The sequence below is a fragment of the Coloeus monedula genome, assembly GCF_965178545.1.
Source record: "Coloeus monedula genome assembly, chromosome: 7".
Taxonomy (NCBI): Eukaryota; Metazoa; Chordata; class Aves; order Passeriformes; family Corvidae; genus Coloeus; species Coloeus monedula.
Window position 1 is genome coordinate 11,169,160 of NC_138787.1, and position 26,348 is coordinate 11,195,507.

Here is a 26,348-nt window from a genome sequence, read left to right on the forward strand (position 1 = left end):
AAAAAGTCCATTGAGACAGTACAGCCCTTGTAACCCAAGAAGCTTTTGTACTATTACATAAATCATAAGCCAGGCCATAACACACTACCCCCACGAATATACAAGAAGGCAGGGAGATGAGCTGTGAAGGTATAACATACTCCATCCTCAGAAAAGAGACCCTGTGAGATTAAGAGACCAGGTAATAGAGGGGTTCCCCTCAATTCTTACTGAATCAAAACTTCCTTTAGAAATGGCAATTCTTAATTCAATCCAACAACCAAAAAAAAAATCTGAATACAGAAAGCACCCCATACCCCATGTTGCCATTTTCTAGAACAGAAGTCATGGAGATCCAACAGCTGAACATGCCTAAGGAGCAAAGCTCCTTCCATGGCCAGACCCTGCTGCACTGAGAGGAACTGGAAAGTGATGTTACCAGGGCTTGATAGTTAAGTGATGAGAAGGCTGGATGAGGCTGCTTTCTTAGTTCAGTAATGAAAGAGCCTTGTTAGCAGCATTCTTCTTAAGGTATCTGAGTTGCAAACATGCTAAGTGTATGCTTAAAAAATCATAAGTTGTGATGCAATTTTCTTTTAACTTAAACTTTAGGTATCTGTAATATTTCTGTGTTCCAAAAACATCCTAAGTTGTGGACATAAAATTTCTTTTAACAGCAGCTTTAATGTCATATGAACATCAGTGAACAGATACACAGCACAAATGAAGAGGAAGATGTCATGACCAACAATATACAATCACAGGAATTAAATGTTTTTACAAAAAAGTTTGCAACAGTTTGACGAAGTTGTACAGCTGTGTCATCACTGTCCAGGGGACATTTTAAATAAAGGCTACACAATACCAAAAAATCCCACAAAAACAAAACACCCCCCCAAAAGCCAACAAAAACTCCCAAATGAACAAACCCCAACCAAAATAAAAAGCTCAACAAAACCCCCCCTAAACATAAAAGTTCCTAGAGCAGAAGGGAATGCTTTCAAATTTCAGTAGCTTGTTTTACAGCTGAAGTCTAGCTACTCAATGCAAAACTAGCAAACATTTTGGTAAAAAAAAAAAAAAAAAAAAAAGCAGTGAAGTAAAAAAGACTAAGATTCAGGGGAAAACCAATGTAACTGCCAAAACAGAAGGAAAATGTAACTCTGTTAAATGTTTCAGCTTCAGCCCCAGTTACCTATTCATCCCATGCTAAATGACCTCAGCATACTGAAATTTCCTGGTAGAGAAGTAAAACATTCATTGGTACTGAAAAAAGCACATTTTGTTCGGATTTTAAACACAGAAATCCTGACATAAATGGCTACAAATCAGCTATTTCTTGTTTACTTTGAGTATATTTAATGCTTTAGTCATTAGTGTCCCATTACAACAAAATAAAACAACTACAAAACACATTTTATTTGTATACACCAAGGCTGCTCATCACCCCACAACAGGGTAAAAGAATTTGAACAGTGAGCATAATGCTTCCTATTTTTAATTTAAACCATGTCTCAAAGATTCATCAGTTCCTCAGACTGAATGTTTTTACAGAACTGGTTTGTATTACATCTCTTGGCAGAATCCAACTTGTGACATACAGTTATGCTGCCTTTGAAGAGACACATAGTTAGAAGTAACATTATGCCTTAGCAAGAGAAAAATACTTGTGTCAGGAGTTCATGCCCTTATTATATACAGAGTATTAATGAGGTATGAAAGCATCAGGAAAAGCATTATTTTATGACTGACATGATACTGTATTATATATTTACAATACTGCTATCAAAAATTGCGGTCCAAAACATACTTTCAGAAATGTATTAGGAAAGAAAGTAAAGACTACAAAGTCAGAAGGTTTTAAAGATAAAAGCTGGCGATGCTTTCTACACACAAGGTGGTTAGGGAAAAAATTCCACTAACAGAATTTAGAAGAGGGTACGAATGGAGAGAGATTAAGACACCAGCAAAGGAGACCACAGAACACTGAAGAGAAAAAAAAAAGCAAAAGCTCCAATTCTGTAAATGAAGAAATAAATTATAGTGTACGAGAACTAGCTGGGAATTGAGACAGTGGCAGAGACAAAAACAATAAAATAGGACTTGAACTATGCATGCTGAAGGCAGTTCTTCAAGGCATGGAAGTACTAATTATCAGGGGACACAGTGAGAAGGAAGTTAGTCTGGAGATAAGCAGAAGCCTGGAGAAGAACAAAAAAAGGAAGAGTATATTTTAGAAACACTAAACAAAGGAAAACACAGATGATGACCACACTGAACAGACAGTAAAAAACACAGAGAAAGATCAAATACAAATGCAAGAAATTTAGAGACTCATGGAAGTATTTATACAGGTACAGAAAGAAGCAGTTAGGTATCACTGCCATACAATATATAATGCCATGAATGAGTTTGTAAAGTTACTACTCCAGTACTGGACATGAGTGAAAACATTCATAGCTGTCCTAACTGCTTAAGACTATCACAGGAAAGACATGTAGAATAGAGAAAGCTCAACCAGCCACTGAAAACCAGAAAGAACCAAAAGTGGAAACCCATCACAGTATGTCAAAAGACTTGGTAAAGAAAAGCCCACCAGTAGTTCACCCTTCTCTGGCCACAGCAGGATTTACTGCAGTACTGTGCAGGTGCTGTAACTGCTGTGACACTGACTGAGCAGAACGTGGAGACGGAGTTACTTAATCCTCAAAGCACTTGATAGAACCACTGCTATGGGAGCTTCACTCAAAAGGGACAAGGAGTTTTTGAGGTTCAGCTGCAGGAACTTTAAACCCTCTATCTCTGTCACACATTTTCATGCAACAACAACCCTTCACCCTGATAACCTGCAGATTACAGTATCCCTCACAGCACAGCTTAACAATTCTTTCTTCTAAAAACGTGAAAGTAGATGTTCTGAAGGCCAAGACAGTTTTCCATTTCATGCGCAAGAGATGCAGGATTTTGATCAGAACTTTTAAGACTCCCTAAAGACTTCCAAGGAAATATAGCATAGCCAACCTCATTCACCTGAGACACAGTAATTCCTTAGCATAAAACAGGTTTTTAGCATGCTTATGCTTTTCTCCATGGCTTAAGAGTAAGTTGAGGAAAAAAAATAACATGTGATCCAGCTATAAAAAATATCCACAAACTTGAACTTGTTTGAGGGGAAACCCTGTTCTGCTATTCCCCCCCCCCCCCCATTAATTCTGAAGTTTAGTTTGTTTCTGTATCTTACCATTATGTGCAGTACTAATTTTTTTTATATTAATAGCACAAATATGTTACTCACCTCTGGTGTCTGGACAGAAGAACTCCACATAACAGGTCTCTGAAGAAAAATTACTTGCTTTGTGGCCAGATTTCCTTCACTAAAATTTAAAGAAAATAATTTCTATGTTTGAAAGGCAATAATTGTCACTAACATTCAAATTCAACTTTAAACTGGGTCTAAGTCCATGAGTGAGGACAGACTACAGAGCATTAGCCAGTTTATTAATTCCTCAACAGTTCTATAATGATATTTTTAAAAAACCAGAAGCACAGAACTGGGTTAAGGTGATGCACATGGAAATATGGACAGACCAGTAATTTGTACTACCATAATTGGAGTTATTTAACATATGTGCTCTTGAAAGTTTAAATATTAGAGCTCCTACTTTTAATACTTTTAATCCAAGTCTGCACATTTATGTCTGAAGCAAACCTTCAAGTCTTTATTTAACTTAATCTTCACTGTAAAATATACAGCAACATATTACTACCTATTAACATCACAACAACGAGGCCCAATCTTAACAGATCCATAGCTTCAACAAATCTCTCAATACTTTGTGGTATGAAACTTAGGAATTAACATTCTTTACTGCTAAATAAAAGTTGCTGTAAAATGTCATCTGACACAGGAGGATAAGCTTGCTGCCTCACCACCTATGGATAAAGGGACTCAGCTCAGTTTTAATAAGCTCTACATCAAGAATGAGATAAATGACACTGGCTGTTTTGTATGAGGGAGGTACCAGCATAGGCAGGACAAGAGAAATGTTTCAGAAGAACAGGGGAAAAAAAAAAGAAAGCAACTTCAGTCCTGGAACTTTTGCAGATACTAATACTGTTGTGGTAGACAAAGCACAGGTGTTGGGTTTTTTCCCCAAAAGGGAATACTTGTAGAACAATAAACATGACAAGTGAAGTTGCTCCCAAGACCAAATCAGATATTACTGATACGATGTTTCATAAGTATTATAGCCTTAGTAGTGATGATAAATACATCCTTTAAGTTTTAATCTATTTTCATCACCTTTGCACCAGAAATACATGTCACCACATTGACAGGATATATAATACAAAGCCCAACTCCATGTCACTGAAAGTGAAACAATTTCAAGATGAGAACTCTAGAATGAGAGATTTTAAAAATTCCTGTGTCCTTCTAAATATCAGATACTACATTTTTATAGGCTCTTCTTCCCCCAGCTGCTTCTGGGCAGTATTCAGTAAGATGCTGAAGCATACCAAGGCAAAACACTGAAATACTTTGGCAAAAGGGTGACTACAGATTTAAGAGTGCACTAAATGTAAGTAGCAAAATAGAAACACCAAAGAGATGGGACTTCATTTGAAGTATTTATGATTCTACCTATTCTACCAATCAAAACTGTTATTATGCATAACATTACAGAAAGAACTACTACAATAATGTAAGCTTTTACTTCAGCATGGGTTTGTAACAAGGTTAACCACCACACACATGAAGTTAAGGTAACTGATGCATCTTTCAAGACTGAAAATTATTTTGTATTTAACATCAGGGACTTGCTCCAAGAAAAACCAGGGATTAAAACTCTTCCTATGAGCTCAGAAGAGCTCGTTAACAGCCTGCCCTACACTAAAGCTTCTGGACATAAGGTCTGAGAAAGTACACAAACCAGTGCTATTCCCTGCATAGACAGGGACTCAGATCAATAGTGATGATGGGTTTGTGATTGTGTTTGGCCCCTCATAATCTTCCTTTCAGTCTAGCCGAACTCAGGTCATGGCATATCTTTGCATGTCTTCCTTGGATGAAAACAGAACTAAAATTCCAGCTTGTGGGAAAAACAAGAATGCAGGAGAACAAATTCATTCATTTCCTTAAGCCTAACAAGGTTTCCTGTTCAAAGAGTCCCTACCTCATTATTTGCATTCATTAAAAGAAAGTGTTTAGATTTTAAGACATTACAAGGAAATCTGCAATCCTACAACCTTATTCCACTTGGCTAGGTATTTCTCTGTGCCTCAGTTATGTCTCTTTTGATCAATTGAAAAATGTCTCTTCTAAGCAACAGGGCTGAGCACAGTCCCTGGCATGGGGAAGAGCCTAGGGCTTATTTTGTAACAGTGTCTGCATTCCTTCAGAGAAAAGGAAAAAAACCCAAACATTAAGCTACAGCTTGTACAAATTCTACTAGAACAGAAAAAGGACACGATGGTGAGCAGACAAGAAGTAAATTAACAACTTTCTAAGTCTGACCTTATTAAAATGCCGCACACGACAAAGCTGCTATGAGCTTAATTCACAAAGAACTCAATGACAGTGGGATTTCCACAGAATTTAAATGAGAAAAAGTGCTTAGAGCAAGGGAAGCTCCATAGTTTCCCTCACATTTCTATACTCCCTCTTTGCCTCGTAAATCAGGGCATTTTGAAACCATAGATTAAGTAGTGAGCCATGATAAATTAATAACCACAAAGTCAGTGTTTTTGCACTGCATTGCCCGTAGTCTGCCTTGCCCATTTTCAGGGACTACAGTAATCAGTGAAGGGAAATAAAGGTCACTGCAGAGTAAGGCTGCTGAAGCCTTTTTCCTGTCTCTTCTTTTAAGAGTGATGAAGAGCAACAGAGACTTTTGTTGAAACACCAGCACTTTGTTTGTCTGCTTATGCTGTATGGGCAAAAACTGTGTCCTCTTACACATCTATATTTAAGTCGTCCAAAACAACCATGAAGCTACAAGCTCAGTAGTACTGCCAATGGCTCTGGTTTTTCCAGTTCCATTTTTTTATGCATGAACATTTGATATACAAAGCACTTAGAATAGATGTTAGACAAAATTTTCTGAAAAATGAACACAGGAAATAAGATAAATTATTTTCATCTATTCAGGGGTGGTTTTTTTTTCATTTCTCAAAATAAAACTTTGCACTCCTTTGGAACTGTGGATTACCTAGACTTTCAGTTTTGAGACAGACACCAGCCTGGGATACCAAGTGTCCTGGCTTAGAGGATCTATTAAATGAAAAATTTAAAAGCCTTAGAAATACTACTAATTTTCAACCACAAACATCTATGGACTTCCACAAACTCATAATAATACCATACTAAAAACTGCAGCAGCACTAATTTACAAGGAAAGTATTTTCTAGATACTCACTAGACTTAACTCCTAAAAGGACTATTAATTTTTTTCTTGCTCTTTATCTTCTGAGCTTGGCATCATTACTATCAAATTCTTGTCTTGAAGGAATTCACCAATTAAATAAGACTTGTATGTAGTGCAGGGGGTTCTTTAGGTCAATAACATTTTTGTGGATCTGTCTGGTATTCTTTTATGGTCTGCTTTCTTTCATCTAAAAATTTCTTTATTGACCCCTGACACAGTTTAAATACCCAACATGGATGGATACAACAAGCATTGCATCATATGCATTTTTTTCATGTTCTATTTCCTCATATTTCTAGCAAAAACAGAATCACTGTCAGAAGAGGGCTTCTATGCAATCTGTAGTGTGCAGGCCAAAAAAAACCCAAGACCCACAGAGTTTATTTTTCAAACAACACTGCACAAAATCACCACTGCATGTTTCAAGAAAGTTAACTTTTCTCAGGGAAATGTTTCCTGCATCCAACATAATTTAACTGTTGACATAGGAGGTAAAGGACTAAACAGATCTCCAGACTACCGTCCCTGCATGAATGGGACAGTGACCCACGACATTCAGCTCTCAGAACAGTCCATGCATCAGGACATCTGATTTTATTAAGATCTGTAAAAACATTAAAAACTACAAACCCACATAGGAACATGTATGACAGCCTGGTGTTTTTTAAACTGTTTCAGATCCTAACCATGTAAAAACCTGAAAAGGAACACACCAGGGCACAACAATTCCATCACACACCTAGAACCCATACTGGCCTGTTGATTACACTATTCTTCTGCAGACAAGCAGTGGGCACAATGTCTAAGAACAGATCACAAAAGATCTGAGATGAGGGAAAGTTTTGCAATAAATTAGGAGAAAAGGAAGACAGAATAGAGGAAAGTACTACAGTGAGTAAAAACGGGGACAATAGAAAATTTTCTTTACATACTATGCACAAATTCTATATTAAAAATTATGAAAACATCATTTTTCAGATCATCCCAAAATGTTGCTTTTTTTGTTTTTTCAGTGTTTCTGAAGCCCCTTAATATTCAGGCTGGGTTTTGAGGTCAGAGTTTCAAGTCTGGGAAAAAAACCAGCTGTTGATCAGCATAAAGTGTCCCTCTTTATTAAGACTTTTGCATTCCTAGGATAACCTACCACCACAGCAATGGCATCTTTCACAGCAGACACACAGTGACCTTCCAAGAATTTCTTCTCCTCTTTAAATACCAACATCACTGCCTAAAAATAGTTGTTATCAATCACTACTTAGCTTATCAGAACAGGAAGGCATTCATTTTCTGACTCTTATGAATTCTCAATTCCTAATTAGAAATTCTTGTTCATAAGCTTTTTTTACTTTTTTTAAGAAAATTGAATTGCTGTATATGAGATGTACTGCAGGCACACAAAACATGATTCATCCTACTTCTTCCAAGAGTAACTCAGCTTGGGATAACAAGCATTAGACAATTCACACAGACTCCTACTCAACCATTCAGGCCAGAAAATAAATGGTTTTTATTAATCTGAGTTACTCTAGTATGGATACAAAATGAATCCAGTTTCAGAGTTGGCCAGGATACAACCCCCTTTAGCATGAGCACTGCTATTTAATGCTCTGGTTGTTTCACATCTGGGATACAGCACTATTTGAGACCTAAATATCTTCCTGGTATATTCTCTCTAATTCAAGGAACAGCTCCAGCCTAATCAGTCCGTTGATGCTTCCTACAGCACTGAGTCCTAACTTTTTTTCTTACAGCACTTTGCCTCTTTTAATTGGCCCTGCCTTTGCTCTGCGATCTATGAGGTACAAACCAACACCATGTGATGTGCTGCAAGCACAGACTGACACTCCCAGAGTGTCATTCAGCAGCTGCTCAGGACATTCCTGACCCTGCTTATCCAAACCCTATGGGGCTGGTTCAGTTACATTGCTTGGGGGACACAAAAGGTTGGTTGGCAGTTAAAAATTCTGTCATCCTATGACTCACAACACACCATGACTACTAAAATCTCTCTCTCATTCTTCTCTGGCATTCTTCACAGATTAAACCCAGATTCTGAACACTTACTCTCAAGCTCTAAGATTTGGCCAAAATTTCAGCTGTTTATGAAAACCAGGCCGAGTAGTTCATATAGCCCTTAAGTCACCATGTTCAAAGCTAATACACTTAGACTACAAAATTATTGCAGAAATTAAAGGATAACCATTTGTTTCATATTCTGGAAACTGCTTCTTCCAGAGGAAAACGAAACATAGACCCTTAAAAAAAAATAAGCAACAGAACATGCCATATTTTACTACAACTTCTTTTGTCTTTGCATTTAACCAGTTGGTTGAAATCAACTATTAGAAAAACCACTGCCAAAAAAACCCAACACCTATTGCCTTATCACAAAAGCCTCCTTATGCGGGGTGAGTTGATTTATTTATGTCAAATCACTTGACCAGAACTCCACTTTCTTGCAGCAGTTTTCTTAATCTTTCATTCACATCTTTTTCATGCTGTCTTGATTTAACACAGTGAGGTCTGGGATCCAAAGATTACTCAAGTCACCCACTCTTCCCACAGCTGCTAATGAGCCCTAAGTCCTGTCTCAGTACATCTGTTTGTTTTTGAAGTTTGGCAATCTTATGGGTGGAGAACTTTAAGAAAAAAATGATGAGAGAAGAGAGGCATTAAGTGTGCTTGGTCTAGTGTTTCATTGGCCATTTTTTAGCTTGATACTGTGATGAAAGCCAGAGTACCTTTTCAGGGGGTTATTTAAGAAAAAAAAAGCCTGGAATGTTATGGAAAATCCAGGTCTGCAATTTAGCTTTCCTCTTATGTAGAAAAGAGGCCCATCAATGACCTAAATAAGCAATACAGCTAGAGACTGAAATCCAGTAGTCTGGTACTATATTTGAGGTGAACCATAATGTCTATATTAAAGAAGAGAAACAGCCCAATAACTTGCTGGATTAGCACATTCTCTGCCCTAACTTGAAATAAATACTCCATGACTGTCTTGTGACAACATGACTTTTTCCATAGTCTAAATCAGTCATTCACCAAGGTCCTAAACTAGTGAAACATTCCCACACTTGTTTCCGGTTGAAGCATGAGTAACCCCATTGCTGTGGACTGGGTATGTGATAAAAAGTTTCCTAAATAAAATTTTTCATGTTCAGATTTACACAATATATTTTAAATTTAGAATAAGACTCACTGAAATCAGTAGTCCTAAGCAGATGTGGTAAAAACACTCCATGAAAGTGCTACTTACATCTCAAGCTCTATCTACATACATTTAACATCAGCATTTTTCTTCCTTTTACACTTAAGTATGCAAGTAATTATTTGCTAATTCTCAGACATACACACCAAAAATGCTGTAATCAATTGTTTGGGTACCTGTCATGTCGTACAATTGGTGTAGGCAGGACACAGGTCAGGAGCCATCCAAACTCAGCCAGCGTGTGCAATAAAGGTCCATAATCTGTTTTAATTTCACACCCCTACATTAATAATTATAAAAAGTAGTAAAGAGACTCTGTACAGGTTTTGTTTGCATTTCTACACAATTACAACACCTCCCCTCCCACTTTTAATGAGATAATCCTCTGAGATGACATCAAGCTTGCTTGATGGAGATTCATTATTTCAAACTGAAAACAACTTGAAAAGTTCAAGACTTCAAAATCCATGGAAAACAGAATTTATTAACATTAGGTATGGGCCTTGACTAATCAAGACATAATTCAAAGCACATCTCACTCATTAAACTTGTCACTTTGCTAAATTAGTGTCTAAAACTTTTCAAGCACCATAATTACATGTGTCAATTGGCGTCTTTACGCTTTTTACTCCACATGTGAAGAATAAGGATCTCACTTAGATACATAGTTAAGGTTTTGGTAGGTTTTTCTGTGTTTTTTTTTTTTTTTTAAATAGGAAAGTTTAGTTTGATGTTGATTTTTTCACATTGGTAAATGTATTTATCATTGGATATTTCAAAAGTAAGACCTAAATCCAACAACAACTGCTTTCAGATGTCATTGATACCAATAATCCTAAAAGAGTAGAATATTTCTAAACAGTAATTTAAGTAATTTTATTGCTGTAACCTACTACAGCAGTACATGTAAATTTATTAGGAAACCCAAGTCTTTCATATTTAGCAGAAAATTTTCATAAAAATACATATCTGAATACCATACTGAATTAATTCACTATCAATTTTCTCTTGTTCTGTTTCCAGTTCTACTTTCTCCTCCTTTTTAAAGTATACCTCACACTATCGATGTGATCTGCACTTGCTGAAACTACACCTAAATTGGTCTGAAACACACACAAAGCCCCCCAAACATTTTCTTTGGTGGTTGTATTTGTTGGTATGAACATTTACAAATGTCAGGCCAGAATTCCTCCAGCATATTTCTTTTATGCATATTCACCAACGCCCACAAATCTGATTTCATTTTTATGATTCGTGGCTTTAGTTAAGCCTATGCAGGTGACTTCAGGAAGCCATCCTGAATGTTTATGGAACACGGGTACCAGCATCCTAAAGGAAAAAACAAAGAAAAAAACAAGTAGGAAATAGCATTGCTAAGTAGTCACCTATTTACCTCAATGACTGTCCATTGTTCAACAACTATTGCATCATTTCCTTTCCTGTTAGAACCTGGAACCCCAGCACCTTCTTCTTCATAGATAAAGAATCCTTCTAAAGATTTGGGCAAATAGTCCCCTGTGAACATAAACATTAAGTTTTAGGTTAATAGATTACCAAGATGTACACAAGATGTTTCTTTCTCACTGAACAATCCTCTAAAATAAATGACTCAGCAAACTCAAAATTGTGGTTATTTATCCATCTAGTTACAGCTTGGAGTGTGCAAGTCAACTTATTATTAAAATCCCTTTTTTCTATACAAATTGAACTATGAGCTATTTTCTCAAAAGCATTAACCCCTTCCATACTCCAATCTGAATTCCAGTTTCCTGTATTCAACATACCCATTGCAGAGGATGGGCATGACCCTTTTTCTTCAGCTTCAATATTGTCTTCCTGACAAGAAGAGTGGCTTTTGGTGTGGTGGGAAAGAGCATAAAAATGAGTGAACCATGAAGTGCAAAGCTCAACTACATATGTAAATGGCCACAGGAAGAGCCTGAAACAAGTAATTGTAGGAGGATTCCTGACAGGAAGGAAGTTTCAGAGCACAACTCCCTGACTCACATGTCAAAGCCTGGTAGCATCCGTTTGGCCCAAACTAACACTATGCATCAAATATTGGTTCATTTTCTGGTTTTGCTTCTCCTAGCAGCCTCTGGGAAGCCTTTTGTGGAGATTTACCTTGACAGCTGACTAAAACTGATTTTGTACAGTAAAATTATGTAATCCTCAAAATAGCAGCTTTAAGTCTCCTTGAATGCTGGATGAGGTAGGTTATTACCTGCGTATTAAAGACGGGGAAGTTATTCATGCACAGAACAGCAGACAGCTCTCTCTGTGGGGAATGGGAAGACTGTAAAACTGTTGTTGGACAACAGCTGCAAAGATTGATTTCAACAGCTGCCAAAACCACCCCTCAGTGAACTGTAACAGATCTCCACAGAGTTCTTTTCCAGCTCTAAAAAACTCTATATTGAAAACTACAAGTCTGAATTCTCACCTCTCCTCCCGCAAAGGAAATTTGGTTCTTCCACTGAGTTAAATAAATAGGAGTAACAGCTTCAGAGCAAAAAAGATGACTACCACAAACTGTGACATTAGACTGTTCACGTGCACAAAATATGCAGTTTGAGAGGGACTAGCTGCCAAATTCCATCAGAAGTAAATCTATGTTGATGAGCTTATGTGCCTCTGAGTCACTAAATTTACTGCAGAGCTACAGAAACACAGTGATTCACACTCAAAACCATGGAGAACAATGAAAACTGAAGAGCTGTCATTAGTGTCAGGTTTTTGTTTTTGAAGAATCGTAATTTAACTTGCAAAGATCTTATGTTTTACATTTTTTAAAACTTCATTTAAGGCCTTCAATAATCCAAGCCTTGTAAAGGGGACAATGAGTGCATATTATGCTTTTTTCTGATAATTCTGATTTAAAACAAGACATAGTAAATACAACAACTACTCACACTGACAGTAATTTTACCCTCCTCATATAATTCATGTAAGAAGCAGAAAAAATGACTTATGAAAGCCACTTTAATACATTATTAATTGCCTATTGCACTTGATAATCAGCCTAAGCATTGCAAAAACTGTTTAAGGTCCCCAGGACATTTTAAACAAACATTTGACACGACTTTTCTCCACTGCAACCCTGTATTTTGCTTGCTTACACTGGACTACAATAATTAATTCTAAAGGAACACAAACAACTTGCAACTTAGTACAAGCAAGACAGGTACAAATCCAACCAAAGTATCACCTTAGTGAAGTATAAAGTCTAGGCTTGCTATTAGTTATTATTATTAATTATTAGTTAAAATAGTTAATTGTTTTGGAATTTACTAAACATGTCAGCTTGTCTTGGCCCATACTCCTAACGCTAGGTACTACCATTTTCTTCGCTTTTTTGCAAGTAATTGTACAACAGTAGCTACCTACTATTGTTTGCACACTTTTAACTTCTGGCTTTCAGACAAATTCAGTTCAAATGGAAATTAATCTCTCAATTACATATTTTATCAGCAACAGAGTTTGAGAGTTCTAAATGCTTTTCATCCCATTGTTTTCTTGAAAAAGCACAAACCAAACCAAACGAACCAGCACAAAAGGTTTATTTTGTTATAAAGCTACACTAGTTTGCTGCTTTGGAAATCGTCAGTTTGATAAAACAAAGCAGAAATTTCAATTACTTAGTCAATTATGATTTTGTAGAATCTGATACCTAAAACAGGAGTAATTTATTTTCTGGCCAGTTACAGATCTATCTGAACATGTTTACATATTGACTCTCACATCAAGAAGCAAAATATGGTAATTTTTTTTCAAGTCACACAGTTCTGTGTAAACAAGCAAAAGCTTCATGATGTCCTGGGACAGTACTCACCTTTAGAAGTGTCCCAGTGTACAAAAGAATCAACTAAGGACAATCCTTGTTTATAATAAAATGTAGTTAATTCTAGCCAGTCTGCTTCCAATGTACTAACAACTGGCCCCTTTCTTGTTACTTTCATAGACAAAACACCTTCATGGTAGGTCCAGCAGGTAGAATCATCATCAAAAACATTGAAGACTGTATAGAGCTTGTCTAAGGAGAAAAAAAGGAAGAATGAACCTCAAAGACAGTGCTCCAAACTTAGTAATATTATTAATCTCTTATTTTAACATAATTTTCTAATTCTACACAACAGTTTTAATAATTGATTCTTGATGTGGCTCTGATCAAGAACTAAACACACTCAGGACAAGGTGTGAGGGGAGGTACACTTTGGGATATGAGGAAAACGTGAAGGTATTACAGTTGGGCTGTCACTGGACTCTTCAGGTAGTTGGGGTTTGCATAAAGAAAGCATACAAGGACTAAGGAAAACCCAGAGGAAATAGGCTTCATTTCTGCCACTCGTGGAACTGCTGGCTACAAATATTTGCAAATATAAAAATGAAAGACAATTTTCTAAGTTTGCAAATACAAGGAATGCCTTGTACTGATTTTTATCCATTATTTTCTGAAGCTAAGTACCAGTGTAATTAGTTGCCTACTGGGATTTTCCCATAGTAACTGATGATCAGTGGAAATTAAGGATACAAAACCAACATATCCTCCATTTGTTTTTATCTTGGTATTAATACAGTACTGCAACAAAACCAGTCACAAACAAGCACTCATTAAAAGTTAATAGATCCACAGCATTTTAGGAAATCACTGGTGCAAGTTATGAAATCCTTACTATGTGTGTTCTACAAACACTTGTGTGTCACTGGTTTGGAGAAGTAACACAAAACAGCTGCCCAGAAATATTCTCAGATTGCCTAATACTGCTGGGCTGCCTAAATCAATGCAAACCAACCTCAAAACATGGAAGTTTTCACACTGTCAAAACAAAGGAATTTGCTTAGATGACCCCACTTAAGAGACAAGTCTCTCTAGGCTCCAGAAACAGAGATTAATTCCAAAGAAGGACTTGTACTCCAAGTAATCTGAATCAGTATCTGGAAGAATCCCTCTCTGTTTTGAGAAGTGTTACTACAGCCACTGCAGGTGACATCAGGTGCCCGGAATAAGGTAAATTAGGAACAAAATGTTGAACTTTCAGTAAGAGATGACTCTTTTCTATACAGTTTTATCACCTTCACAGGTGCTTATATTAGATGTGTTTATCCTGACAAAACTTAATTTCTTCTCCCACATATTGAAGTGAGATCACTTATTCTTCAGAAAAAAAGAAAATTGTTTCCCAATACAACTACTCAATTCCTCATGTCTACCAGAAATTTACCTCTGCAAGCAATGCATTATAGTGAAAATTAAAGAGAATAGTTCAAAAAGCAACATAATAGTCAAAATTCATACACCATGAACTCCAATCTGTAACTTGGACACAGTTTTGCCTCTTTCGAGCAGAGGTAAATGGAAGTGGCACACTGGCATAGCAGTACATATCTACACATATGTAAGACTGCCTTGGAAAATTCACATCAGGATTTTTCAAAATGATGGTTACATAAAACATAGACCAAGAAAGGTGGTTAAGTTTCATCTTATGAACTCCAGTGATTTTCTATCTGACTAGTGTAGAGAAGCCTGGCATATCCTTGCCAAAGCTTTTTGAAGAGTTTCCTGAGAATACTGCACATAGGGGATGCACTGGCTGCTGATCTTTCTGGTTACACCAGTCTGCACAAATAGTGCTCCTGAATAGAAAAAGAGTTTTCCACTTCTTCCTTGCAGGACTTCTATTCTGCTATATATAGAAAACCCACTATTTCAAGCTGTAAGGAAAGAACTAAGCTTTAATTGATTATGATATAAAGGCTCTCTTGTAGGAGAACTGCTTTTAATCAAGAATTAAAAATAAGAGGGACACTGATTATCTCAGTGCTTAGAGTCATTCTCACAGTCTACAAACTAGAGAGGCTGCTTTAACAGGAGAGTGAAAAGGTTGCTTTTGAGAGCAATTAAAACATGTCTGGCTCATCAGAGAAGAGCCCATTATGTCAAAATGCAGCCTGACATGGAAGTTTCATGCTGCCTGCTTTCCACACAATACTGTCTTGCATTAGTTCTCATACTTGGATTACTTCTTCCTTTTTACCTTCTCCTCTTAGCAGCCAGGAGGCCTTAGAGTTTCAGTACCAGAAGCCAATGTTTCAGGCCATTTTTTACACAGACTACACCAAGCATCTCATTCTTCTACAACTAAGCTGTCTATCACAGCACCAACATTTTTTCAATTATGCTTTTCATTCCCATACTTCTAATGCCTACTTCTCTCTAATAAATTCATTTTGTAACAATTATTGTCTTTGATTTCATGGTCAATGCATTAATTTAAGTGATCTCTTTCAGGACACTTCTTGAAGGCACATTAACCAGAAAGAATCCATTATGAACGGATTTATTTGCTGTACATTATGTGAGTTGCCTGGAAGCATGCAGAATTTTGGCTCTAGCTGGAAGGGACTCTTTGTTGTCAGCTCTGAAACAGGCACAACTGGAATCACAACATACTTGGAAATCATTACATGTTTATAATACAATACTAAGTAAAACTACATGTGCACTGCAGAAAATACTTTATAACAATTGCATCCTTCTAAAAGGAAGGATTTTTAGTGCCACATGTTTGTTAATACACATATCAAGCAAAAACCCTTTCTGTTTGCACCACATTTCAAGTCACAGTTACACCGTGGGCAATTTTGGGGGGGTTTGTTTGTAGTTCTCTTTCTTTAAATTGCAAACTAGAATTCTGACAGTAGATCTATAATACTCTGTACGAAAAGTGAAATATTTTAATATATTACCACAGCTCACATACATAAAGCAAAAGGTAAGTCCTCCTTCTGCTTCTTTTACTGACAGCTCTTTTAGAAATATGTACACATGTGCATATGTAGAGGCATCTTCCAAAAGCAGCATTTGATACAACAAAAAATGCTGTTCTTCTATTTTTTCCAACACCTCAACAACTCAATAAAATACCTTATTTCTGCAACAAACAAGCAGCGTTTATTACCATGTCCTTTTCGTGGTTTAGAAGGGCTGACTTCTTTTCCAAACTGGAAATCTGAATCCTCTAACAGTCTGCTTTCTCCATGCATTTCCTCCTCTACCCCACTCTCAGATGAGTGACCACTCAACGTCCCTTCATTCCAGTTTTTATAGTTTTCATCAAAGTTTTCTCTTCTGTGTTCCCTATTTCTTCTGCCCAGTGTCGATTCCAGCTCTGCACCTCCATCTGCGCTTGTTCCATTACAGGCTTTAGGCTCAGGAAAATGTTGTGTTACAAATCCCACAAACTTCTTTCCTCTTTTAGCAGCTTCATTAACCTGCAATACAACAAACTTAGCTGCAGAATCATTTTAGAATTGCATGGACCTTTTTCTTCTTTAAAACCTGTACATACATGAACTGCTTAACTAAACTGCTGAGAACATAGAAGGCATAACGTTGTATTACAGAAGGGTGACTCTCCTTGGATGCTGCCCCTGCTTCAAAGTAAATGGAAGTTTTCCAGCATGTCTTTGGAGTCAGGCCAGGAAAGGTGGCCAACACTGGGAATGACTTCAGAGTATACAAAGTCCTTCATTTAGAACAAACCCAAAGTATTTTATTTACTGTGTTGTATTGGTAAGCAGTATAGTAGAGCAATAAATAGTATTTCTCTAAATAGGTGATGCTAGTCATACTAAAAATAACGACCTCCAAAACTATAGAAATATCTGTCTTGTGCTGTGAGTCATTACCCCCTGGTTCCCTTGGGGGCTACTCAGCTTCATTATTACTGAGGACAAGTAGAGTGCACGAGCAGAGAAAGGAGGGAGATAGAAGCAAGTTAAAATCCTCTCAACTCTTTCAGCCAGTGATGTCTTTTTCTCTGCACTGAAGTCTCAACATACAACTGTAACATCTATGCTACCTGTGAGATGTGTCTGTTCTTGAAGGCATTTTTTCTTCCTGGGTTAAGGAGTGCTGCCATTTAGGAAGGTGACCCCACTGACACCTTGTGCTACAAGCTCCCCTGTGAAGTAAAGTCTTCCCAGGTAAATAGAGAAGCCTCAGCTCAGAAAGAAGACATCACTTGGGAAGTACTGGATTAAGTGAGGACAGAGAGGGAAGGATCTTTATTCAGTTTACTCACATAAACTACTAATCAGCAGAGTGAGTAAAAAAAAAAATCAAACAACTGATGGTACAGAATCCCTTTTTAGTATCATGATAGTCACACTTCAGTCTATCTACTGCCATTATTTATGTACAGCAGGGATACAATATGCCAATCACTGATTATATATACAGAGCTGCTGCTTCAAGGACAACCAAGAGAGTTTTAAATTTAACAAGCAACAGAGAAAAACAGGCAATATGATAATGTTTTTGCTGAAACACCACAAAGTCTTATTGTTTCACATCTTTAAAAAAAAGTACTAATATTTAACTGGATTAATTGCTCTGTCTTTTTAAAACTGAGAGCATTTTAAAATCAAATTATTCTCACATACTACTTCTGTAACAGATACGCTTCCAAGACTCCATCACTGCTCATTTCAAGGGTGTTTTTCCTTCTAATCCTTGTCTGGTACACTACACCAACCTGGAAATAGGTATCTATATTATACATGCATAATGTAATTTCATTTTAAATTTGAAACACCTGACAAAGTCAAAACAAGCCATTTAGAAAACAAACAACTCTCGAAATTTCAAAGATCATTAAAGATCTCCAATATGCTTTTTCTCCTACTACCCTCCTTGGCAACTAATGTAAAAGACATCACTAACTCTTGTAATAACAATAGCTTCCTGTTTCAGCAAGTCTTCAATTTTGCAGAGGAAGTTAAACACAAAAAGAACCAGAACTATAACTTGCATTCCAGTAGAAGTTTACTTTAACTATACAATGTTTTCAAAAGCTGTGCCAAATAAATATCTAGTATAGTTCCTATAAATGCTGTACTTTTTGTTAAAGAACGAAAAAGCCATTTTTCTTAGGTACTTAACTCAGAAAAGCATAAAACTTCACATATCATACAAGCATTTTATAAAGAGTGACTGAACTTGGGCCTGATTCTGCTTTCAGTGGTGTAAGCAGCCAGACTTCCAAAGCTTTACAGGGGTACTCAGTCCTACATTACAAAAAGTAACTCTTTTCTCACTTTGAGAACAGTTCTGTAGCTTCTATAAAATAAACACAAAATTAAAACCACAACCACTAAATGTAACTTACATGTATGAAAGAAATAAATATCTGAAGAAAAGTTGGAAAAAAAACTCCCATTACCTTCTCTAGCAGTTCTTTCACTACTTCATTTGTCAGTGTTTCATATGTTAAGGGACATTCTTCAATCACCAGCCTGGGGTGCCTTTGTCCTCTGGGTGCTGCATGCTTCTGGCTAGAACACAGAAAGAAAGCACTCTTTGTCAGGAGTTTGCTGCAAACTTGAGCAAATGCTTGCATATAGAATTCTTTTCTTTTGGAATAGTTATGAATGAAATACTGACAATTCTTCTTCATACTTTTTAGAACTCAGTGGGTTTTGGTGTTCTGTTCTACTTCCACAAAGTGGCAGGTACTGTGTGTTTCAGTGCTAGGATAAGAATACTAATATTTAACTAGAATTTCATTTGAAGACCTTGCAGAGAGATACTTTGGAAACTGAGCTTTACTGACAAACAGCTCTGTCTTTGTAATAAATAAATGCAAAGATCTCTGATGATGCAAAATGCACCAATTTAAACTATAAATTTAGTAAGCACAAAGTAGGTTCAGTTTTGTGGAAAACACACTATGAATAGAAATGGTGCTTTTACACTGTTAACATCCTGCTGCTTAGTTTTTGTAACTAAAGCAGAGCTGCAGCTGTTAAATGAAACAGTACAGGCAAATCCTAGAAATACAATGCAAAAACACTGGGGGCTAAATAATGTTTAAATCTCTCATATTTAAGCTGACAAACTCAAAGTTATAGAACTGTGCTCATGTTTTATCTAAAGCCAGTTGTGCTATTAGTCAGACAATATTTAGTGTATGCCAATAATATAATAGGATTTAATTTGATGCTTCCTTCATATAATCATTTCATTTAGAAAAGAACGTCAACGAGACACATTCAAATATAAAAGGTTACTTTCCAAACAGTAGTTGGAGAAGGTACATTTCCCTACAGCAAAACCAAACTTGGTACATATAGTGCCTGGGAAGGAAACTGGAACCTACACCAGTTTCACATGCAGGCTACAGAGACTCATCCTTCACCCATTCAAGGGCCTAAAGATTCAAACAACAACATCCAAAGGATGCCACATCTACAGGGACAAGGCAAATTGTGGGAGCTGCATGCTGGCAGTGTCAGCTCTTGGAAGCCTCAGATCCGGAGCAAGCATTTTGCTCTTACTCAACCTTTTGCCCATATGAACAGCATTCACCTTGTTTGCAGATGAACTTACAAAGGTTAAGTTGTATGAGCAGTAAATACTCTGGACCAGGCTTGTTCAATCAAAAGGTTTAAGAATTTCTCTCGAATGTTTTAGGAAAGCATTACGGGAGTGGCAGCGAGGCAGCTTCCAATTCACACCCTTCCAGTGCTCAAATAAAGGCAAGAACCTCTGTGCATCACATAAGGACTCGGGAGAGAAGGGGAAGCCTGACAGCTTTTAATGCAGTAAGAAATCCACTTTTCTAGTTACTCAAAATAAGAACAAAAGGTTATCTTCTTTGCATTCCAAGGAACTAATGGTAACATTGTTTTGTACACCTTCTTTAGGGTCACACGGTGATTACAATGCATTAAAACAGGTATAATAAACAAGACCATGGATCTGGAACAAAAATGAGCTCTTGCCTCTCCCTCAGTGTCAAAACTAAGCTTTTGTATGATCTCTGATCCAGAATGATTATTTCCTTCTTAAGAAAAAACCCCGAACTATCCCTGACAAATTAATTCACAAACTGTGTAATTTTCCCCTGGGAAGAGACAAAAGTTTTGAAAACCAAGAAAAAGCAGACATAAGTTAGTTTAAAGCAGCTTATTACTCTCCTAGTATTTTGATTAATCTTTTATTTGCTGCAAGTTCTAAGACAGATGATATTACATTTTGGATTTTTGTTAGGACATTTACTAAGGCAAAGCAAAAATTATTAGCCTGTTGTATGCTTAGAATTATTTAAAAACATTACTAACTTGCTAATCTGAGGTGCTCATTTCAAATTGATAATAAGCTATGCAGGTTGAGCGATCCACTTACAAATGGCTTAAGTAAAGAATCAGTGTATTCAAATTATTTCACTGTTACCTTAGTTTTAATCGTGAAAGTACCACTCGATACATGTGACTTGCAGGGAAACTCCTTCTCCGTCCAATTGGCAGCATAATGGGATGAACAGCTCCTACAACATATCCTTTGCTGTAATAGTCTTCCACTCGAGATGCTATATCCAGCACAGAACTGATCTTGATAACTTCTGGACTAGAGGAAGCTAAAAAGCATTGAAAGCAGAAGAGAAGCACATGATACTGTGTACATCCATAAACATTTTGGGTGAGTTCCTTTTAAGTAAACCACACAAAACCTATCCCCAGGCATTTATTAAAAAACTACAGCAGTATTTATACAAGAAAAAGCAGATTCACAGATGATTCAACACTATTCAACTACTTCAAGTACCTATTTTTACAACTTAGTGTGATCTATTTTTAACATACTTGGCAACGTCTTCTGCTCAATCTAGGTCTGCCAACCTGATTTAAAAGCTATGTTAACATCTAAACACACAATAGGGCTGAACTTAACAAAGCAACTATTTTGTCTACCCAAAGCCTTCAACATACTGAAGCAGTATCTCTCAACCCCAGTTGTGAGGTAAATTCCCATGTAACAGATTTAAGCCTATGACAATTATTTGTTTCCATTAATTTTTTTCCCCCCTTAGAAGTGATCTGTGGAGTTGACATATTGACAGTCCCAGTTCCTTTTTCCAGCAGACATAAGGATATATCACCTAAGTAAGCTTGTGGTGTCACTGATTTCTAAGGAGGGTCTCTCTCAGCATGTGCAGGCATTTTGCATCAATAGGCAGCACCTGGACAATACACTGCTGTTAGGGAAAACTACAGAGATAAAGGGAAAACTTCTTGGACAACCTTTTTTTGAATGGTCCACAGCTTTTCCAGAGAGGAAAGGAAGATTCTGCATTGGTAAGAGATGATATATTCTGCTACAGTCAGTCTGATGGGTCAGTAATTCCTGTTCCTCTCAAGTACAACTGGAACTGTAAAAGCTCTCAGAAAGCAGGAAATCAATACTCATATACAAACAGTAGCAGAAGAGTAATTATGCCAGCACAGATTTGCCAAAGCTTTAATCCTTTGCAGTTATGAGCTCTGATAACAAAACAGCTTGGCTTGAAATCTGCTGGTCTACTGGTGACCTCTGCTCCAAGCAGCCTACTTGTCTGTATTCTGATGGGTCTCTCTTTGCAGGACTTCCCATGCATTAAGACCAGTGCTTATCTGCATTAAAGGATGCCTCAATCAAATTTAAGTGACCTCATGACACTTTTTCCAAGATACACACAACCTTAACGTGCTGCCCTGAACATTCCCTTTCCAACCATACAACTGAAAATAATGAAATACACTATTTCTCCTTTGATTCTGTAATTTAAAAAGTATATAAAAATAATAAGTGCAATTACATAAATCTCTCATAACTTTGCTGAGTTAATTTCATGTTCCTACCTTCTCTTGTCTACCTATAGTGCAGGTTGGCAGTCAGCAAGGAATTTCAGGACCTAAGACACAGCAAGTCACAAAGTTTGTCTATCCTACTGTTTTAAATGATCATCAACTGGAGATATGACTCTTTAGTTTGCTCAAATGTTTTATTCTAATAAACTGAATTAGAACTCCTCTGGTTCATGAGTGGTGTTCTGTAAAACCTCTCTATACTGCTTTCCCACAATAAAATGAGGATATTGACATACATACACTTACGGAGGGCTTTAAAAAAAAAGACCACAAAAAACCCACAAACCATCAGAAACTAATATTTTACAACACTCAAATGCTTTTTAATACCAATTTCTACAAAAAGGACAAAGGAACAGAGGTCTACTTTGCTTGTCACTGTAAGAGCCTTAACAGAAAAGCCAGCAAGAGGAACCAGAATTTATACTGTAGGAAACACACACTAACAAAAATTATCACCAACATACAAACTGATGGTTTATTGCTGATAACCAGCAAATTCAACATATTAAACTAAACTGTCAGTAATGCTCAGTCATAAGAACAGGGCTGTTGCACTTTTTCTGTTTAAGTAGACAGTATATCACAGCTCCCCTTCTGTAAACAGATCTTTTGCCCTTAGTAATACCTCCATCCCATGATTCCTCTCATTGAAAATCCAGGAGATACATGTATTGAGAAATAACTGCTCCATAGCCCACAAGCCAAAAAAGCAGGAATGATGCAATAGGATCATGACTTCACTGATTTTACAAATTTCTTTAACCCCTTTTCATTAAAAAAAAATTCCTTTCTGATGTGCTCTCAACAGGTAGCCAAAATACTGTAGCAATAGCAACTCCAGCCAACTTTCTAGCTGCATAGTAAGCCTCAGATGCAGGATACTGAAGATGATGACAAAACAGCTATTTCATACTTCTTCATATTGGTACTCAGAGTGACAAGAGCTTGACAGCATGTCACCTTAGTAGGCTGCATCAGTATTTATTTTTCTCCCTAATACGAGGGTTGTGGATAAAGCATAAGCATTCTGCTTAGTAGAAATATATAAACTATCACTACTTTCTGGGTAAACTGACTTAAAAGAATAGCAGCTGTTTTTGTTATTGGGATATGCCTCATGCCTGAGACCTTGGAATTTACAGTCACTGACAGGCATTTAAAACTATACTTCAGAGTCCACTGCTCCCTTTTCTTTGTACTATTCAGTTCTACCAAAATAAAAGATTGGCTGCAATTTTCTTGTTTGGGATTTTCCTGATGGAAAAGCTAATTTTTACAGTAGGGATGGGAGCATTTTGGGGACCAGGAGGAGAAAAGGCAAGGTTCAGTGCACAGCTAATAACTAGTTAAGATGCACAGGGACTGCAGCCAGCAAATTTAGACTGCAGCATGGTTGACCTAATCTGCATCATGGCTTGGGAGAAGATCACGGACTGCTGAAAGTTTCCCCAGCAGGCTCATTTCAACTTCACATTGCATATACCTGATAAAGCACAGAATAAGGCATATTGAATTGAAGTAACACATTTATGCTTGCTATACTTTTATCTTGATGCAGGACATAGTTTACCGTAAGATCTTAAAATATTATTAAGTGCAGATTTTCTGTTTTACTTGATGCAAGATCCAGTGGCAAGAAATCACTTGGGCACACAAATCTATGTAGGGGAAGACCTTGCTCTGGAAAGTGGCACAGCAGAACGAGTGCCATAAAGATATGGCACAACTTGACAGCAGAGCAAAAACTTTGGTCTGCAGTGATAAAGAGGTCTCACTTTCATTTAGCCAAAGGATATTCAAACAGCAACAAGTACATGAGCGAGTTGACTGAAATAGAAGAAAAAAAAGACAAAAGCACAATATATTGTCTACACTGCTTTAGCCAATTCCCACATTTCAGAAACAATCAGAATTTAAAAATGCCTCCAAGACATTATATACACATACCATGTTTTATTTCTGTATTCATCTTAGCTCTAAAAAAGAGATTTCAAAGAAAAAAATATTTTAAGGTCATATATAGGCATAGCTAGAACAAGTCAACAGACAGACACCTGTGTTTACAAATCCTCTTACTTCCAGTGAGAAACCTAAAGAAGAGTTAGGCTGTTATCTGGAACTGTTATTTAACATTCATAATTCCACTGAAGTGAAGCAATTCTGAATATCAGATAAAACAGGAGAAAATTAATCTTTACTGCTGTACTGCTAGGTTATTAAAACAGAGATACACCTTTATTTGATGGGCTTTTACTTAAAAAGTCACAACCTCCTTTACAACAAATAATTTATACACCACTTCTAGAAACTAACTTGAAAACACAGCAAAACTATCCAGAAGAGAGGCTATTTAAGAACACTAAACACTCTTCAGCTTCCAAATAATTTATCCTTTCTATCAGTGGATTAATAGGCAATCCATGTATGCCTTAGGCAGCCTAGCTCTATTTCCAACGTCTTACCACTATTATTTACTCATTAGTTTTGTTTCCTCAAAAGGAACAAGCCAGTAAGAAACTTTTTGTGTAAATAAACAGAACACAGTTACATTCTGCTACATTATAGTACTGGAGATCTATCTTCTATTAGTATCTTGCAGTTTTTTTAAAAAAAGACTCCTGTATTTTAGATAAAAGTATTATAAGAGTTAAAAGTAATCAGAAGCCAAGTTTTGTTTATGAAAAAGTTCCTGTAATTGCAGTAAGACCTGCACTTACACTGTCTCCCTTTATCCAACCCTTCTAGTAACAGCATTTACTTCAAATCCCTGTTATTAAGCATTTCCAGTAGATTGGGTTGTTACAAAATGCAAGTTACTATAAAGTGACTGTAAAACTGAGCTGTCTGTTCTCTGAGGGCAGCCATCTGGGCTTGTTTATGTTTTCAACTTTGTGGAACAGGGAGTTGCTCTGTTAGAGATGGGACACCCTCGGGAAGGAAGTATCCCACAGAGCACTGTCTGCCTCTAGCTACGCATACAGATTCTGTTTCATTTCAGTCACAATTTCAAAAGACTATTCAACAACTACAAGTAAAGCATTTGGAAAAAATAGTAAGCCGAAACTCAGACTCTTACAGAAACATCTACCAAGAGACTGTGGTGGGCGTAAGAGGGGAAGTTACTCCTGATATACAACTAAGGAACAGGCTTACTTCTGCATAAAGTAGCAAGGACAATGACAGCCTGTTTTCGGAAGTTGAGTGCATTTAAAAGATTGTTATTCAATTAAGGCTCAGGCACAGTGTATTTTCTGAACCGTCACACTGAATTCAGACAACCATTATTCAAAGTGAGTACAGATGGCAGTATCTGACTCCCAGGAAACTAGGAAAAATCTCTAACAGCTTTTCGCCAGCTTCCTTAAAGAGGACAGTTGTATAATTTGGAGGGTTTGGTTGTTAAAAATACTTCAGCAGTTTCCATTGTAATTTTATACAAGTAAGAACCTTCGTCATGATTTGTGTTTCAAAATAAAAGTCTTACATTTTGGCTAGCTTTGATAAAAGTGCCTAAGATTTACTGTAAGTCAAACAAGATAAAACTAAGTTAAATCCTGTTCCTTCTCATTTCAAAATAGTAAAGATACAGCATAAAAAAAATACCTTCTACAGTAAAATCCAGCAATACATATTCATAAGCAGAATCCGTCTTTGTTTCAACTTGTGGTCTCTTCAGTGTAGAAAAGATTTTTCCAGGGCTGCTATCATCTGGGTCTTCCAGCTTTCTCAGTCCGCACCCCATGGCAAGATCTGCAAATGATTAAGTCGCAGGAAAAGGTGGGGGGAGCAGCAAGATCTGTCGCTCTTACTACAGGAAAAAAAAAGGAACCAAATAATTCCCCTTGATTTTTTCTATTATCTGTAAATCCAAACAGAGAAAAAGTCCAGTTCCCAAACCAAAAAGCAAAGGTACTTTCCATTCATTTTTAATATAGAAGCAGTAAGCTTGTGATGATTTCAAGCTACAAACTTGGTTAAGAGTAGGCTTGATTTTGCAGCAACATTAGAGCTGCTCCAAACTAGCAGAGATTTTCCAT

The 26,348-nt window shown here is 36.9% G+C and overlaps 1 protein-coding gene across 1 annotated transcript in view; it reads right to left on the reverse strand.

Moving 5' to 3' along the window:
• The window catches only part of RFTN2 (raftlin family member 2), a 32,433-nt gene that overhangs the window by 5,822 nt on the left and 263 nt on the right, over positions 1 to 26,348 (reverse strand). Inside the window, exons 2-9 of the mRNA XM_082285420.1 lie at positions 25,915 to 26,119; positions 20,855 to 21,038; positions 18,843 to 18,954; positions 16,578 to 16,890; positions 13,448 to 13,648; positions 11,009 to 11,130; positions 9,792 to 9,895; positions 3,275 to 3,353 (exon numbers count right to left, since the gene is read on the reverse strand). Coding sequence (XP_082141546.1) covers positions 3,275 to 3,353; positions 9,792 to 9,895; positions 11,009 to 11,130; positions 13,448 to 13,648; positions 16,578 to 16,890; positions 18,843 to 18,954; positions 20,855 to 21,038; positions 25,915 to 26,053 — 1,254 coding nt within the window. The 5' untranslated portion in view covers positions 26,054 to 26,119. The remainder of the gene's footprint in view (positions 1 to 3,274; positions 3,354 to 9,791; positions 9,896 to 11,008; positions 11,131 to 13,447; positions 13,649 to 16,577; positions 16,891 to 18,842; positions 18,955 to 20,854; positions 21,039 to 25,914; positions 26,120 to 26,348) is intronic.